General features: G+C 40.2%; 1 protein-coding gene across 3 annotated transcripts in view; it reads left to right on the top strand.

The window, feature by feature from the left end:
- Window positions 1-18,404, top strand: part of pdgfc (platelet derived growth factor c) — a 50,862-nt gene continuing 32,458 nt past the window's right edge. The window contains exon 1 of one of the 3 annotated variants that reach the window (XM_035425111.1): window positions 1-992. In XM_035425111.1, the coding sequence (XP_035281002.1) occupies window positions 881-992 (112 nt within the window). In that variant the 5' untranslated portion in view covers window positions 1-880. Of the gene's footprint in view, window positions 993-1,804; window positions 2,194-18,404 lie in introns of those variants that run through there. The other 2 variants (XM_035425113.1, XM_035425112.1) reach the window with 2 other exon arrangements.

Genomic DNA, 18,404 nt, shown 5'->3' with positions numbered 1-18,404 from the left:
GTTAACACATCTCCAGGGAGTTTCCTTAGCTGGGAAGTTCAACTTACGTAGGCTACGACACCTGTTGTGGAGCAAGTTGGCAGCTAACGTTCACCCAAAACCTAAAACCTGCCCTCTGAGCAGAGTAGGCTAAAGCAGTTTGGTCTGCTGCGCATAGGATCAGACTTCACTCAACACCAGGAAACTTTTTTTTTTCCTTTTCGCAGGATCATCCGGAATCTCAACTGCCGACGGGCAGAAACGTATTTTCCAAGCTGCGTTGAACACATCTTTGCAGAGAATGCCAGACTTGTCAAAGCACAAGTGAGCCTCTGGATTTTATAGAGCTGAAGGGAGAACGAATGCATTAGCGAACACTTTGGAAGGGGAGCAACACCCACCGCTGACAACTATCTCTATTTGAAGAAAACGTAGTACATATTTTAAAAAATCCTCTAATCCTTGCATCAAATGAAGTTTCATGAACTGGTTGACCCCGGGCTTTTCCCTTAAAAAGGGAATATTTCTTTCGACGCTTTACCTTCCTCTGATTGACGGATGATCTAACTTTGCTTGTGTGCAAAAGTTTCAGCGGAGTTAACAGGTGCTCCGCTCTTGCATCCTGCTCAGCTTCTATGACGTGCCTGTCCTGAATCGGACGGTTGAGTGTAAGAGGATACAGAGCCAAGCAATGCATTTTCTCTTTTATTTTTTAATTTTTTGATAAATTTGAAGGGAGACTTTTGGATGGGATTATGTGGACACTACTTTGTGTTTATCCTCTACAAATGTGTCCAAAACAGGATCGGTACTTTCTTCCAGACGAAGTTTGTGGATGGTGAAATACACTTAGCATCGACAGACCTCAAGTGCCTAGTGCGTGCTGATCAACTAAATCCAAATGATCCTGTCATTTCTGCTCCTCCTTGTATCTGCAGTCCAGCATCATGCGTCGAGCGCTGAATCCAGCCTTAGTAACAAGTTTCAACACACCAATGTGAAGGAACAAAACGGTAAGTTGGTTTCTTGGATAACAATGTTGCCATACATTTTTCATGTCTACTCTCGAGGTCAAAGTGGCGCAGTGAATATGTACGTAGCAAGTCCTCAAAGCGAAAGTTTACTTAAGAACAAGAACGCCTTTTCTCCCGAATACATTTTCCTTGAGGTTCACAGTGTATGAATGAATGCCTTTTATTCGGTCGAAACAGCACAATTCTGCAAAGGAAATGGAATTTACTTTAAGCTTTCAAGTGTAGCCTACTCGGGTGTGTTTGAATGCGGAAAAAAACTCAAATCCAAAGTCCCTTGAGAGCGGAGTTCTTTATAACCGTGAAAGACTTCTTTCATGGAGTGCGATCCGCTTCGGGCTGTGTAATTTTCTTACCCTCTGAACCCTCAGTCATTTGCACTGTTTATTTCTCCAGTTCAGTTTAGTCTCAGACTATAGTTTACTGCCTCCTTTAATTCAAGTGATATATTGGTGAATGTATTATCTAAAAAAACAGTATTTGAGGTACTGGATACTGAATGGAAATTCATTCTGTCGGGTTAACGGATTTCCCGTGCCATTCCATAGTTCATTCATTTATTTCATATCTCTTTATTTAGCAGTGTGCAATACAGTCGCTGAAAACGACTTATGGTTGAAGACCACGAGACAGTGGAGAATATTGAAAATCGAAAGATTCAAGTTCAAACTGGAAGACTTATTTATTTATTATGCCAATGAACTGCCCATTGTCACCCCCATGTTTTCTGTAAACGTGATGACAGGTATCACCTGTTTGCTAGGCAGGAGGCTGATCAAAGCCTGACCCCAAGACTGGTTCTGTCCAATCAGTGGAGATTTGAGAAGCTGCTGGGTAAGGGGAGGGGGACAGCATCAAAATCACCAGAAAAGAAGCCACTCAAAAAAACAATCTGAGTTGGGTGACTTTTGACCCAGTCATGTGAGTGTAGCAGACTGAGGTCTATTTTTTACCCTCCGTTACTGGGTGTTTGATACCAAAAGACAGGTTAAGATTAATATGGGAAGCCAAAGAGCGGTAGCAGCTCTGGAGGAAATAATCTCTTGTCCCTTCATCTTAGGAGGGTGCCAGGATGACTACAGAGACATTTCTTGTTACACTAACATAAGCTCCAGGTATAATTCATCCTGGGTGTGAGATCGGCTTTTGACTAGCTCCACGATACGATGCTGAACTTGGCAAGGTAGGAAACGAGTGTGTTGATTGTTGAAGTTGTGAAATCACAAGTCAGGAAGTTTTCATTTGCACAAGGCTGAATAAACAGTCTAGCAAACAAAAGCCTTTTTTATTGCGTGTAAATGTGAGAACGATAACCGAGAAGGAAATGACCACAAGGAGCACGAGGTTCTTTTTAATTGTCCACATGTCTAGCTCACTTCTCTCTTGCCGTAGTTCATTAGCAGCTAGCAGGTGGGGTCAGAATGGGGGCAGTCAATCTCTCGTGTGGCTGGAAAGGGGTCAGGAGTTCAGATGTATCTGTGAAAATTCTACAGACACACAAATCAGAAATCTCAAAGGAAATTTAGCTATGGCACTCTCCATCTGTACCTTACTCTGACCAGTGAGGGGGGAGTCAGATCGGTTCTCTGTTGACAAACAAAGTAACCAGTGTGTGATATAGCTTTATAAATGAACTCTCATCAATTCTGCTTAGGTATACATTGGTTGTAGTTAACAAGTACGTCTGTCAGCGTGGGAAACTGTGGTATGGGTTGAATTTAATGAGCTGAATTTAAATAATTATATTTAATATCTCTTAATAACCTTCATTGATATGGATTTTACATGTATCACCATTAAGACAATAAAGTAGACAACATTGTGGATAATGTCAGCAGACATTTTTTGAGGGTGGTGGAGTTTGCTTAAACATTTTCCCTTCAGATTTGCTTGTTTGAAACATGTAGAGCAAATGATACATTGTTGCCAGAAGGCTTTTTAAATAAAACTGTGCATGCCCTTTCAGGATCCTGTTGTGTTTGCTAGCAAACCAATCCATTCCCTGCTACGGAGGTAAATTGATCAGAGCCCAAAATAACCCGAGGTTACCTTTTGCAATGGAGAGCTCCAGAAAGCAGAGGAGTGGTTCAGCGGTTTAAAGCCATTACTCAGCCATGACACAGTCACCACCTCCTATCGATATCCGTGAAAGCCCACCCCATGCCGGAGTTCTCCGCATAGTTTGGACCACATTTAAAGAACCAGCTGCAGACGTTGTGGAAGGAGCGGATTATCCCCCTTAAATCTGGTGCGGGATGATTCAGTGCCCCCGGGAAAGCAGGGGCTATGCGAGACCCACGTTTACCAAAGATCGCACAGCTGCTGCTTCACAGAGTTAGGCTGCGGGACTATCTGGTCGTAATGGGGTTAATATGGCCCGCGGGGCTACGGCGTGTCGTATTCTGTGTACAAATGCATTTTGGGCCTCAACTTGTGTTGCGAATTTGTCACGAAACACAATAAAACTTTTTTTTTTTTTTGAAGTTCAACAAATGTAACAAGTTTGTATGAGAACTTTTAAAGTAAATATGCCGTTTCAAATATCATACATTTGCTAAGGATAAGGAGTCACCGGAATTAAGTAAAGCAGAGCAAACTTTTAGGGCTGTGTAATTTCCTCGCTGTCTTAAGATAAGACGGCGAACAAGATAAGCATTTAATTCATTTAGAAAGGGAGCAGTGCCAGAAGGCTAAGCTTATGAGGAAACCATTCCTTTGTACACCTGTTGATAAAAGCCAGTGCTTTGGGATAGTTTAAGCTGGAGCAGGGAAGTGTGAGGACTACAAATGTTTAACTATTTTAATTAGTTTAATTTCCGGTGTTTATCCTCTGCTTGACCAAGTCTTAATTACGATCATGCATGTGTATTATACATATACCATTGTGAGAGTGTAGCTTTGATGATCTTTACCAAAAGTATGGAATTCTAAATCTAACCTGAATCTAACATGTTAAATTTCACATTGCTGTGGATCCATTTTGTTTCACTTGGAGGACATAGGAGACACTTTTTCATATGTTTGAACTGATGTGAAAGGAAAACCTATATTCTCTAGAATGGCTCAGTGGTCCCTAATTAAAAATGGCACAGTTTTGCTACATTAATTTTCAACTGTTTTTTCAAGTTTAAGCAAATTCAACAGAGCAAATTGTGGACTAAAAGGTTAACCTGACTGACACCCCTCTGGATGAGGGGAAAAATGTGTTCATGTATGAGTAAATCCTGCCAGGAAAAACACATTCAAAACATGCATACCGAAACTACAGAAATGATTTACATTCCATGGTGGCTGGGATAAACTGTCCGTAAATTGTATTAAAGGTAAATGTACTTTAAAACAAAATTGTGTGATTTTGGTAAGGGTGAACAATGGGCATTTGCAAGCAGACACAGAATTCTTCCACAGTAAATCATACAGAATATGAAATGAGGATAGCAGTGCTGTTCTTCTGCTGTCCTTGAATGCTGTGGAACTATCTGGCGTACAAGTAACTTATGGCCTACTGGTGTTTGTCATTTGTGCTGTTGAAGTAGATTCTCCTTGTGAACTGGCCTCTCATTTAAGTAGGTCAGGATGAAGTTTCAGATTCTCGAGTGACAGTGTGGGGATGTAGCTGAGTTTGGTCTTCAACCGGCAATGCTCTCTTCGACAAGCAGTGTCTCTTTCCTCTAGTGGTGTCGTCATATTCTAAAACCATAACTTTCTTCATGAAGCATCCCCTTGCTTAGGGATAACTGTGTTTCCTATGTTATTCCATGTGAAATCATCTCCTACTTTTGCATGTTCCCCTGTCCACTTTCCACTATTAGTATTGTGCCATTCACACTGTTAACTTACTCTGCCAGTGTCTTTTTTTGTAAACACTGTTCTCCTTGAATACCACAGTTCTGTTGCATTTGCACAGTTCTCCTCCTCTAGCTCCGCTCCTCAATCAGGTTTCTGTGTTTGTCGTTGTCGTGCGTCTGTGTGTTCTTGCCGTTCGTTGAAGATGAACAACGGTCTGCGTCATTGAACTTGGAAGAGCTTTGAAACATGGCCGCCGGATTTACCCTCTTTCCGTTTGTGCGTTTAACTCATATCCCGTGGAGCAGAGCGCTGTTATTTCTGAACAAAGCCCCTGCTTTTGTGTGTGGTTGTCCAGGTGAGTCAGAGCTCAACCTAAAAGAATGCTTGCAGACAGAATAACGTATTGTGCCCTTGAATGCATGGCAGAGCAAGTTAGAATCTGAGATGACGAAATGGAACAGCCCCGTTGAAGCCACACGTTTCACAGTCCGAGCCAACAAAATAAAAGCTTTTTCGCTATTTGTCTTCCCCGCGGAACAAAAAAGAGCCCCAGAACTTGTCCTGGGCGCTGTTCCCTTTTAACTATAGTGTGGAGAAGTGAGGGTTTGGGGCTCCTGTAAGAATGTCACAAGGTTTACCTCTCACTTTTATTCACGTCATAAATTGGAATGATTTCTTCCTCTGCTTCTGGTCTAGTGGCGAAGACGGCAGACCACCGTCAATGACTTGCCAACAGCTGGTTAAGTATAATGGTGCTCGCGGCTTTGGTTTGTACCTAAATATTATGATTAGGGCATTTCTCACAAGGTACAGTGCAGTACATCACCAGCCCACGAGGTCTGCTTTTCTGAAAAGCACAAACGAGTGTACTTTGATTGGGCGACATGGTGGTCTGCAAGCATGGTGGCTTTTACCTTCCAAAAGACAAACACCCCACTACAGAACATTACAATAGATTTAATGGAACCTCCAGAAAGACAGACGACCTCCCATATTTCAGAGGATTACATTGAGGACCCTACTGCTTTAACTTTGGGTGAAAAAATTGTATTACTGAGGGTGTCGTGTCCCTCTGCACTTGCCTTATCTTCTTTTCGGAAACCCTAAAATCACCCTGCAGTGTTCACCACGCGGTCGTTTAAAAAATGTGAATTTGTAGCAAGCGATTAAGAGCTGTGAATGAGCCCATAATCCATCAAACACACCCGTTTCCTCTCATTTGGCTCCCACCTGCACTAAAGTGTCGTTTATTATTCATTAGTGGAAAACCTCACCTGTGTTCTGTGCCTTTAATAAAGAACTTCCGACAGACTCGGTAATTCTAAATACTGTCTGCTGTTGATACGAATTAGTCTAAAAAATATCTGTATAAACAAGTCTGTCTGGTAGCTAATGTGCGGTTCATTCAAGGAATTGTTCCATTCTTTAATCTGCCTGCAGGGCCACAATCCTTGATTCCATGCAATCTGGCTTTTGATAACAATCTGTAACTCTCTAAGGGATGAAAGAAATGTAAAAGGGATGACGCTCCTTTCCACAGTATGTTTTGAAGGTCACATCTTAACTCTGAAATTCCTCCCTCTCCGGTCGTAACATGAGTTGCATTTACGGTCACTGGAAGCCGCTCAGCATCAGTAAATTAATCGTTATTGCTGGAAGGCCTTGGGTACAGAATAGCTGCACCTCTCTGATGGCTAAAACCACAATTACGAAGTCGAAAAGGTATGCCATTGCTGTGTAGACTTTTTTTTTTCAAAATTAACTGAATGTTTTGGCTCAGTCTGTTGCCGCTCACTGCATATTTTTGGTCAGTTAGTATTAAATTAAAAAGTAACCATCATTTTGTCAATGTTTCGAATGAGATGTAATATTCAACTACAGTATACACCAAGTACTTAATATGTTAACAGGATCCAGAGCTGACCTGTCAGTGCCTCACAAGAAACAGCTTGAAACTGCCCTGCAAATCCTTCCAGCACTGCATTACCTGTAAATTACAAGGAATCAAATATGCTATGCACTGTTATAACATGTAGGTATTACCTACTAATCAGATGTTGGCCGTAGAAGTTGAATCTAGCGTGCTTCGACACCTGGCTAACCTGTATCGGTGTTGAAGATAATCTCAATGGAATGGGCCCTGATCCACGTAATGGCACATCAAGGCTTAAAGCACAGTTGTTGCTTTTTTAAACATAAACTAGATTCCATCAATCTTACGATTTTGGCAGCAGGCAAGTGCGATGAGTTGACCTTGGTCTACGCTGGCAAAGGACACACCTGCATTCCTCACAGGGTGTCATCGCTGACTGTCAACCCCATCTTTTAATGAGCCGTCTTTCTAATCTCTTATGGGCACAGCAAGGGTTCCTACACCTGACTGACAAATAGCTCAGGTGTCACAATAACACCCTCCTCCAAACCAAAGAGATAATAAAACAAAATAAATATGATTTGCCACAATATTAAAAGTAATTAGCAATCTTGATTTCACATTGTGAATCCATACTGGGTCCTGTGAGTTCCTCTTTGAGACGGTGACACAAAGAGTTCACTGTAGGTCAGTGATGGTGTGCTGTTGATCCCGGCATTACCTCATGGTAGGCCCCCACCTTCACACCATTAAAGCAAATGAAAGGCATTGTGGGAGGCTTTTAACCTTAAACAACCCAACAGGCTTTATAGAGAAATCAATTCATTCAAAGGGACACTTTCTTGTTATTGTGCTGCTCCAGTTTATTTGGAGATCCTCACCATTTTGCAGAGAGACCCTGTGTCTACCACACGGCAGCCACACACTGAAATTATGTTTGCTGTCTTTATCAGGAACCTGGCTTTCATATATTTCACCACCCCCTATAGAGTACTTGGAAGCCCCCACCCTACATATTACAGTACATATTTAACATACATGCTCTTTGTATTGTAATGCTAAAATTGCATTTTATTTCTTCAGCTCCTTTCTTACAGGTGGCAACAGTTCAAAAAGGTATTTATTTTTAAAAAGACTTCAAGATTTGTTTAAGTGTAAAATTATTATTATTATTATTATTATTATTATTTACATAATTCAGGAAATAAATATGAACAGCAACATTAAGGCGGCTAGGACACATATCATGAATAAATTTTCATATTCAGTAAAATAGATAATTTTTAAGACTTGTGTATTTTTTTTTTTTGAGGGTAAATTTAAAAGTCTGTTTTCCCCTGTTTTTAATCCTATTATTTATGCAGCAACTTTTTAGTGTCCCTATTTGTTTGAAGTGTTTGAATAGCCTCTCATTTCAATTCTTTCTCCCATTCTGGGTTCACACTTCAGTAAGAAATGTAAGAAAGGCAGAATCACAAATACTAGAGTGAGTGAAAACATGGAGAAGGTGGGGGGGAGGGGGGGAGGGAGGTGTTCTGAAAACAGCCTACACCCTGATCAATGAGGCAAGAAGAATTTGGAAGAGAAATGTCAGTTTGGCCTACTTGTACCAGTTTTCTACTTTATTAAATTAAGTTATATAAGTGCAACTACATTTTGACTGCTCCAGTTTATACTCAGCTAGTCGTACCCTTTGGAGAAGTTGTCTGGGTAAGCAAGTTCTTTATGAAATTCTAAAAAAGTAAGATATTCCATATTCTGTCACAATCGGTCACCATGATAATTTACTCGGTACCACCACTGTCTGGTCATTGAACCCATTGAGCTAATTAATACACAGTGCCTCTGCTCTGCAGTGCCATTGGCCTCCACAGCTATGGATGATGGAAGCCCTACAGAGCACCTGCCAACACTTACTGTAATGGCCTAAAGGCCTTTAAATGTGAATGCAGTTCAAGACATTCAGAGTGCCAATTCTGTCTTTTCTAAGAATATTGCTTGTTCCAACAATGCACTTGGTAAGATGCCCAGATCAGTTTCATAATTAAAAAGAAAAGGTAATTCAGGATTTTAGGATCAGTCGGACATTTGGAACTACTGTAGCAATAGCGAGGTGATCAGAACTCAGAGGGGAGGTCATTCCATTGGAAGGGTGGGTCTTTGATGCAGAAAACGTGCTGGGCTGTCATCAAGGAGAAGGCCCAGTGCAGCTCCCGGAAGTCCATAACAGACTGCAGGCGTGATGGCTACTTTCTGGTTCAATATAAAACGTGGACATTTGAAACCAGTGCAGTATATCTAAAATAAAACTGGATCATTTCTTAAAGGTGGGGTTGTTTCAGTTTACCCATGCTGGGGTGAATCTGCTGTGTGGCATGTTGGCCAAGTCTGCCTTAAAATATTGAAGGAAGTGTGTGTTCCTCCTGTCAGTTTGTACTGCTGGTGCCCTAATGCAACCAACACAGCAGATGGTCACATTCCCCCAGATCCCTCAAAAATTAAGTGGCTGAAAATACACTGCTGGCTGCATGTTAAGAGCCTCTCAGATGTGGTTCTGGCTTCACCAATCAATCGCACACATTTGCTTTTTGAAGATATTGCAGAAGTTGCCATCACTCGGTCTCGTCCTTCTCATTCCTCAAGCTTCAGAAGTAGAAGAGCTGTCCCTGTGTCTTCATTAAAATAAATCTGGATTTTTCTTCCTTCCTGTTGGTGGGAGATTTTGCATACCTAACTTTTTCCCATGGAAATGTACTTACTGCAATGTTTGACATAAGTGTTTTACATAAAGATAAGAATTTTTGACAGTTTCACATTGCAGCTTACATAATCAGGTCGCAGTGAAGATTTTAGGTTATTATTTCGTACGTATATCAGTCCTCCACCAGGAAGGGGTTGACAGTCTTTATTTCAAGCAATTCAGTTAATTGCAAGTCATCTCAGTTAATTATTCAATAATCACTTAAATGTTTCAGAAGAATGATGGTGCAATTCAAAGAACACAAAGAATAGTTTTCCTTTGAGGAAGTACTACATGTTAATTTAAACAGAGCAACCTGCCATACATTGCTACATTACTGCAAGGTAATGATATGTGTTTGGCATTCGGTGATAAACTGTATTTCAGAAGTGAACCAAGAACGTTTGGACCTTTTGAGGAATTTGGAAATTGCAAGAGAATTTGGAATTTGAATCAAATGGGATGGTTTCTACATCCAGTACACAAACTTGTTCAGGCCCAGAAATGCCGACAATCTTCAAAATATATATCAGACAGTTGACTTGAACTATGTTTTCCTTTTTCAGTTGATCAGTGTTGGAATATTCTCTGAGCTTGTCTGTTCCTACATTGAGTGTTGTAATGCACAGATGGTTTATTCTGCTGTCTGCAGTCAACCTATTGTGCCAGTGTTCCATATGCATTCATCATGTGTTCTAGTTTATTGATGGTTTTGTGAATTCTCCCCTCCTGACTCTCAAGCCAATGGATTAAGCCATGTTGCACAGCGGGAGTCCTCCAATACTTCTTTAATGCACTGGAGCTGGGTGTAATTCAAATAGTACTCCGTACCACAATACACAAGTTCCCCCATCTGGTTTGTCATGGTCTTATTGATAGAGAACAAATTTTCCCATGCAAGGGCATCTCTCAGAAGTTATGTATAGCAAAATGGCCTGCTTGGACCAGGCTTTACCACCTCTAACACATGCTTCTAAAGATATGCTTGTAAATTTGGGTTATCCAGTTTTTCAGTATGAATATTTGCACTGAACATGTTGCAGTGGAATTGCATATTTTGAAATGCATGGTTTGATTACAATTATGCTTTTTGTTGGTAAGCTGTTGTATAAGCAGGATAATAACTAAGGGGTTGGGCATTAAGCAGTTTGCATGCCCAATGCAGTAGTAGTATATTCGACTCAGCAATTTCCCTCAGCTCAGAACATTGATTCTGTGTAATGCCCCTCGGTCATTATCCCGCTTATAACAACGGCTTACTAACAAAAAGCATATTTGTAATCAAAGCATGCATTTCAAAATATATATTTGCTTTATTGTGTTCATATTAGTTGAAGAAATATTCTCTATTTTAATGTGTCTCTTTTTTTCCACGTATGTTAGATTAATAAATGGAGCCAAGTTCCAACACATGTATAGCCTTTGTAAGAAAAAAATAAGATTAAGTAGGCACGTGTCCGTCAAGTAATCGATTCATCCATTATTCGTCCCCATCCCAAGTAAATAGTCATGTGTCTGAGCTGTTTGCCAAAAGATTGTTGAAATTAGAAAGCCTACAAAGGAGACCTGGAAGATAATTACTGAAATTCAGGTTGAAGGCCTAGATTGTCACATTTATGTACAACACATTAGAGGAACGGTACATTGGTTTCTCCTGACATCACTCTCCTATGTTCTGCCAAGTGACAGCTTATTATTTGAGAATAAATAGCATTGCACTGCTTCTTGAAGTTTAGTGCCATTCTCCTAGCATACATAAATTTTTTGGACCCGTACATTACACTTGTTGGTTGCAGCAAATGTGTTTGTGTTCAGTTTTTAAGCCATCTAATCTATTGTCTTGAACTTGTTCAGGGTCCTGGCAAGCTGGCTAGGATGCTGGGTGTGCTTGAAAAATCACATGGTCGAAACATTTGAATAGATTCAGAGAATTTGCATTTCACTTAAATGAATGAACAAATGCCCTGTTGTATTATAATATGCTTACCTTAATGTGCTCTTATGTAAGCAGGATCACTTTGTCTTCACGGGTGATGTCAGTCCTAACATTGCATACAGTTGCTTGGATACGTAATGGAGGGTTTAATTAAATCAGGAACTTTTGTGTTATTTTCAGGAGTGACCTTATTCAGAGGAGTCAGTGAAAGCCGTTTGCCTGTCAGCTTTAGATGCCAGAGTTAATCCGGGTCAATAAAATAAGGAGGCAGTGTAACTAAGGTCACTGAATATTAAATGTACATAGTCGCAAGGGGTGTGGCATTTTATGATTTTCTCCACACAATGGGAGGCTGATGTGTCCATGATTACTCAAGCACTGGTCTTATTTATGTTTTCTTTTTTTTTTTGTTCGTTTGGTTTTTTGTTTTTTTTGGGGGGGTGGGGGGGTGGGCACTTAAAGCCCCCTTGTATAGCAGCAGACCCACTTAAAGATCTTTATCCAGCTTTGCTTCACTCAGAACCCCAGGACAGGAATAAGTGAATGAACACGCAACAGATTTCCATCTCCTTTCCAATGATTATCCGACTGATGGAGTAGTAGACTGATGGGCTGCAAATGTTGTTTGATCGACATTTTATTAGCTATTCCAGGAAACGAAGACATATGTAAAAATAGACTAAAGCTAGGCTGCATCTTAGAAATCATGACCTAAGATTGCAAAACATTTAGCCTTAAGCCTATACTTTTGTATCTCTTATGGGGATGGATGACACTGGTAATAACATATGAGGAATCGTGTAAGTAAATACTATGAATAAATAAGTGCACTGAATGCTGTCTCTCTTAATCTATCTCTTAACTCTGACAGTGGTTCAAAATAAAAACATTTTTAATAGAAAGGCTGACAATTTAGAAGTCAAATGCGTGATGCACGTAGGAGAACATGTGCGTCTCCCATACAATCCGTGATCTTATCTTGTGAGCTACATACGCATACTGTTTGCAAGTGGCCTAGACCTTGAGCTGGATGTACTGACATTAAGACAACATTGGGAAGATCTTACAATTTAATTTCTTTTTATTTACATTTACATATCATAAAAATACCTATTTCGACATTTATGCGTGTGTGTGTACGTGCACATGTGTGTATTGTGGTGGGAGGTTGCGGTTTGTGTGTCATTTTGGCATTTTGGAGAACAAATAGAATAAACAGTCTGCTTGCGTTGCTGAATAGACTCTTAATGCAGTGTTTGTGCACACTGATTTCTGTACTTTGGCATGTGGGATGTTGGATGATTTCATTTCTTCACTAGTAGGGATTCAATTTGTGTCCCTAGATTTTGAGATTAAATTGGCATTTATCGAGAAATTACTCTAGTCTCAGCATTAGCTATTTCAGCAGTGCCCCAGCGAGGCAGGCCCCGATCGTATTAGAGCTGTGAAAATTTTTCATGATTGGATTTCACGCGGCTTGCTGGTTGCACGCGGGGTGTAACCGAATCACGCAGACTGTTTAGAGAGCTCATCGGCTTTCCCAAATCACAAATGGAATTTACAGCGCACAACGTATTCGCCACACACCCTGCAGTCAACATTCACCACGTTTGTCCTCGGGAGGGACGTCTTTCAAGAATACTAATGGGACCAAACTAAGGTCACATGATCGGTCATTTGACAAAAAGCAAGAACAAAACAAAGTAACTGCTGAAGAAGCTGTAATGCTTATGCCATAAACACAGTGCACTGCTGTTAAGTTGGGCATTGACAGCTATATCAGAATTTGAATAAGAGCAAACTTTAACGTTAAGGAAGCTGTATTCAATTCATGTTTTGGATAATTATATTTTATTTATTGAGCCTGTAAAGCTAGCTTTTTAAAATATAGTGGATCTAACACAGGAATTAACACACACAGGAACCGCACTGTGACAAAATGGCAAAGATCAGTTTGACTTTCTGCTTAAAGATACAGTATAAGAGACTCATCAAACAGGAGTTATAAATGGGTTGTTACGAACCTGAATGCTTATTGGTTGAGACTGCGTTCCACAGTGATTGTAAATCCACTACAGTAACAGTTATTCAGACAACCTGTTTGAAAACAGTATCACTCCGCACAGAACCCACTACTTACAAATACAATTCCGAAATGAATAACATTGTGTCGTAAACGAATTGTTTCTATATGTTGTAACCTCGTCGTGAAAGCAATATGGCACCCAAGGCCGTGCTACATCCATGAATGCGGTCACGGCTACGGGGGTGCCGTTTGGCGCGACGTGAAGCCCCTCGACGTGCCGCGTGGCTCAAATGAAACATTGCGGCCCGTGGAGCAGGATCAGCGGTAGCGCTGCCCCCAGGAGAGAAGGCTTTGTGAGCAGTAGCGTTTGAGCTGGCGGCGTGTTGCAGAGCGGTTTCACGCGACAGCGCCGAGCAGCTCGGCCAGGGGCCTGACGGCTGCTTCGTTTACTAGCGATTTCCCCAAAGCGGGAGTCAGGTGACAGGACAGCTCGCTATCAGCGAGGTGCTATTCCCCCTGACCCTTTTCCCCTTCTTTCTGGGTTGAACATCTGCTCAGCTGTTCCTCATTAACACTTATGAATGACAGCATTAAAATAGCCTGGAAGCCCTGCTGGCTAATGAGATTTCATTGACAAGCCCAATCTATCTTTTTTGCCATTTGTCAAAGTACATCTTGCTCAAACGCAGGTACACAGTTGCTTTGGAAATGTTTCCTAACCTTTTGAGAAATTATAAAACCGCAGTGCACAACTAATTGCTTTATTTAAATGAGCACTAACAAGCCATTTTTCATATGTATCTGGGAACATTGTAGAGAATCATTTAAATAAATATTTAAATATAATTATGATTATAATATTTTGATTTGTAAGTAGGCAAGTAGATGAGTTTAAAAACTCTGAGAAAAAGGCATGGATGTAGTTAAATTCAACTTTGATCCTTTTATTATATAAGGAAATCAGTGCATTTGAAAATCTCTTCCCTGAATTAAATACACATGCATAGTAACAGATTTTAATTGGTCTCTTTCATAAATACCTTGTGCAGGGAGTTTTATCCTCCCTGATGTAAATTCATCTTTTCAAGCTGAGATAAAAATCCCTTGAAAGAGTGTAAAGTTAGAGATTATTGACCAGGAATTTCAGTTCTTGAGTCGTGTACTCCCATAGGTTTTGTGTTTTTTTTTTCCCAGTTTGAAATCAAGTGCAGTGGATGTGAGTGAACCCCTAAGAATTAAGCTATCCATGGTGGCCAGAGATGTTCATGTAGTCTGTTATTGCATCATTGTGCACACGTGTTTTGCACCATTGCTTTGTTCAACTGAGTGATGTTTACTATCTGCACATTTCTTAAATAGACATTAAGAAAACTTACATAATATCCAATTATTTATTTTGTTTTTTTTGAGATTGCAACAGTCGCTTAACCACAGTGATCACTTAGTAACACTCAATTGTTAATGATAATGTTGTTAATGAATCACATATTTTAATTAATCGATTGAATATAGGAATCTTGTAGGGAACAATTTTTTTGTTAGTACCTCGTCATAGTGCATTAACTGTGATGCTTTTTCGTTCAAGCTATAATATTTGATTTTTTATTCATTTTGTTATTTTATTACATATCCTGGGGAAAAAAACATAGTTGTTTCTAATCTAAACACTTGCACTGGACTTGAAGAAGACTAGGAAATGGAAAAATTCCTATCTATTTGTGGTCTGTATTGAAGCTAAATAGGTCCTTCCTCATGACCTGTCTAAAATATTTAAGTATTACATTTGTGTAATTGAACTCAGCATTTGTATTTGAGTTAATGTATATACCATTTGCCAAATCATCCAATGGAATGGCTCCTATCCTGTCATTAATCCAATTTTTGATTTTCTCTTGACTCTTTCCCCTGACTCCACTCTACATCGTTATGACCATTTTAGTTTTTTGTACAATAATTATGCCCCTGGCCTATGTATGACATTAACATAAATGAAAACACGTGGGCTTAAATTCACAACAATTATCCGTTATTCGCGAACTGGGAATGTACTGATAATTCCTGTTATTTCACATAATAGGAATGTGTTCAGGATTCAAGTTTTAGAAGAAAGGATTTAGCTTCTGTAATTGATTCTGGATGGAGAGCATGGAAATATTTTTTTTTGTGTTCCTCAGTCTGCAGCACCATGAAGGCTATGCCTGAATATGACATTGTATCTGTATTTTCATGCTAGGACAGTGCTTACATACAGGATAGACTGTACTTTGCTTGAAGCCATGTCAATGCTCTGGATGAAAGGACAGGTAGGCAGGAGCATTAGTTCTGTGCAGAAAGCATACAGTGTTGTGTCAAAAGATACAGTATGTCTCAAAAATGAACAGGATGCACAATAAGTTCTCAAGAATGTCCAACAAGACCATGTCGGTATTATTGTTAAATTTCCAGTTAATGTTTCTGTTGAGATGGCATGATCACCTTTTCATTCCAAAAAACTGGATAAATTATAAGACATTATAAACAACAGATTACACCATTCTGGCATGGTAATCCAAACTCAGTTACCCTGTGTTACTGCCATTTCCGACCAGCTTTGTAGCAGTTTCAGTTGTTAGGCTACTTGCTGTTCCCACCACACACACCTCATAGTTTTTTGCTCTTTGAGTACACCGGTGTGAAGTGAAAACTGGATCTTGTCTGAAGGCTTCTGTATGTGCAAATTAGCTTAGCTTGCTAACTAATTACATCAGATAACATCGGGTGGCACGGTGGTGCAGTGGGCAGTACTGTCACCTCACAGTAAGGGTAAAAGTCCTGGGTCTTTCTGAGTGGACTTGTTCTGCCCGTGTCCATGTGGGTTTCCTCCGGGTGCTCTGGTTTCTTCCCACAGTCCAAAGACATGCATGCAGGCTAATTTAAGACTCTAAATTGCAAGAGAACGGTGAGTAAATGGTGTGTGCCCTCTCGCCTAATGCACGCTGGGATAGGCTCCCTAACCCCACAACCATGCCCAGGAATGTAAGGGTGTATAGATAATAGATGGATGGAACATCCAAATTAGAGTGCAAATTATAAAATGGAATAGAAAAGAAATAATGTTTACATAGCTAACTGAATTTGATACAAAGCCCACCTCTGATCTATCAATCTCAGGATAGATATCTGATGGAAATATGGATAAGTTTACTTTATAGGTTTATATTCACTTTCATAATTTTCACAAATCACATCTTCACATAACCAGACACTAAATAAGAGACTCTCATACACAATATATAAGCCTAATTACATTTTATACATTAATATGAACATTAACAGCCATTTAACTGCCCTGCTATAGAGCACGGAATTGCTTGCGTCATGGCAATGTCAATGACAAATGTTTTGAGTGCTGCAAAATTTATGTTTCAGGATGAAAAACATTGTTAGAGCTGTAAATTCTGGCTATTTTTCTTTCTTGAGAGAAAGAAGAATGTGATACGTATTTCAAATACATACGCAAAAGACTGCAACTGTTGCGGATTATGCTGAAATCATAGGGAAAGATCTGTACACACCTCCCCAGTTCCTCAGGTATTCATGTGGGTAGACAGATCCTGCTTACTCAGGTCTCTCTGCAGATTAAAGGATGTTTTATGCCTCTGAGCTGTTTGTCTTCCTCCGCTCTTTCTCTCTTTTTTGTTTTCGCTTGTGTTTTCACCCCCCGGTTGCCACCTCTTCCTCTCAAAGGCGCTCGCCGTCCCACCGGGCGCGCCCGCTCGCGTTTTTGCTGACACCCCAGAAGAAAACGGGGGCCGCTCTCCCTCCCGCGGGATCGCCACTCAGCTGCTAGCGTTGTCTGGAGAGGGAGGGAGAGAGAGGCTGCATCTTCACGGTTCCGTTCCAGCCTCCAGACTGCTGGCCCCAAAGCGGCCCAAATATCTCTCCATAACTTTTTTTTACAAGCGGCTAGATAAGCTAGTTCAGTTTGAATTCATATAGTCGGTCACATTGATGGGGATAATGAGTTAGATAGGATATATAGGAGTTATACAGGCCACGATTGCTCAACCCTCTTGTCTGCTTTCTTCCTCTGTATATTTTTAAAGAACAGAAAATGTGTATTGGATTGGCTATGGCCAGCATTCCACCACCTGAAGCTAGCCATGTGATGATAATCATTAATACATTACGTTTTTTGGACAGTTAGTAAAATGCTTTATAATGTTACATGAACTTGACATGAGTTTGGTGTTCTACTATTCCAGCTTGTTTATTACCTCAACTGTAACCTGCTCAACCCATTGTATTTGCTGTGATAGATCCCTTATTACATTTCTGCTACATTACATTCTACCGCTGCTGTATGCTAGGCCAGCCAGTGGAGGATGGGCCCCCCCTCTATAGCTGGGTCCCCTCTCGAGTTTTTTCTCGCCACTGTTTGAGGGTTTCTCCCCCCTCTGGGAGTTTTGTTTTTACCTCATGTGCTTGCTATTTGGGGGTTCAGGCCTGGTTTTTTATGTTTTTGCTCTGTTTTCTGCTACACTGTAAAACATCTTTGCGACAGTTTTCTGTTAGAAGCACTATACAAATAAAAATGGAGTTGTGCTGTTCATTACTATAAATGGGTTGGCTGAAATATTGGTAGTGCATTATCCATCACATGTATTAGAGTCAAGAGTATGAACATTAGCATAAGGTTCTAAAGCATGCAGATACAAACGTATCAAATATTTTTTTCAGTGGGAATCCATTTCCACGGGGAGGTGGTTGCAGCAACTGCAGGTTCATCTGTTTAGATCAATTTTAATATGGATTAGGATTTTATTTTCCAAATTTAGAATTAACCTTTAATAAATAAATCAAGTTCAGTACTTATATTGATGTCTGAGCGTTCCTGTTCAAGCCTGGTAAATGTAGCACCCCACCCTACAGTTTCACTTTAAGCTTGCTCTGTGACTACCCAGAGCCTTTAATTTTGGTGAGTAGAGAATCTCTTAAAAAGTTTATTTTTTCCCACAGACAGATAGACATATTTAGAATGTATCAATGTG

This window comes from Anguilla anguilla, chromosome 7 (assembly GCF_013347855.1).
Source record: "Anguilla anguilla isolate fAngAng1 chromosome 7, fAngAng1.pri, whole genome shotgun sequence".
NCBI lineage: Eukaryota > Metazoa > Chordata > Actinopteri > Anguilliformes > Anguillidae > Anguilla > Anguilla anguilla.
Note: the sequence above shows the minus strand (reverse complement) of the source record. Positions and strands in the feature narration are given on the sequence as shown.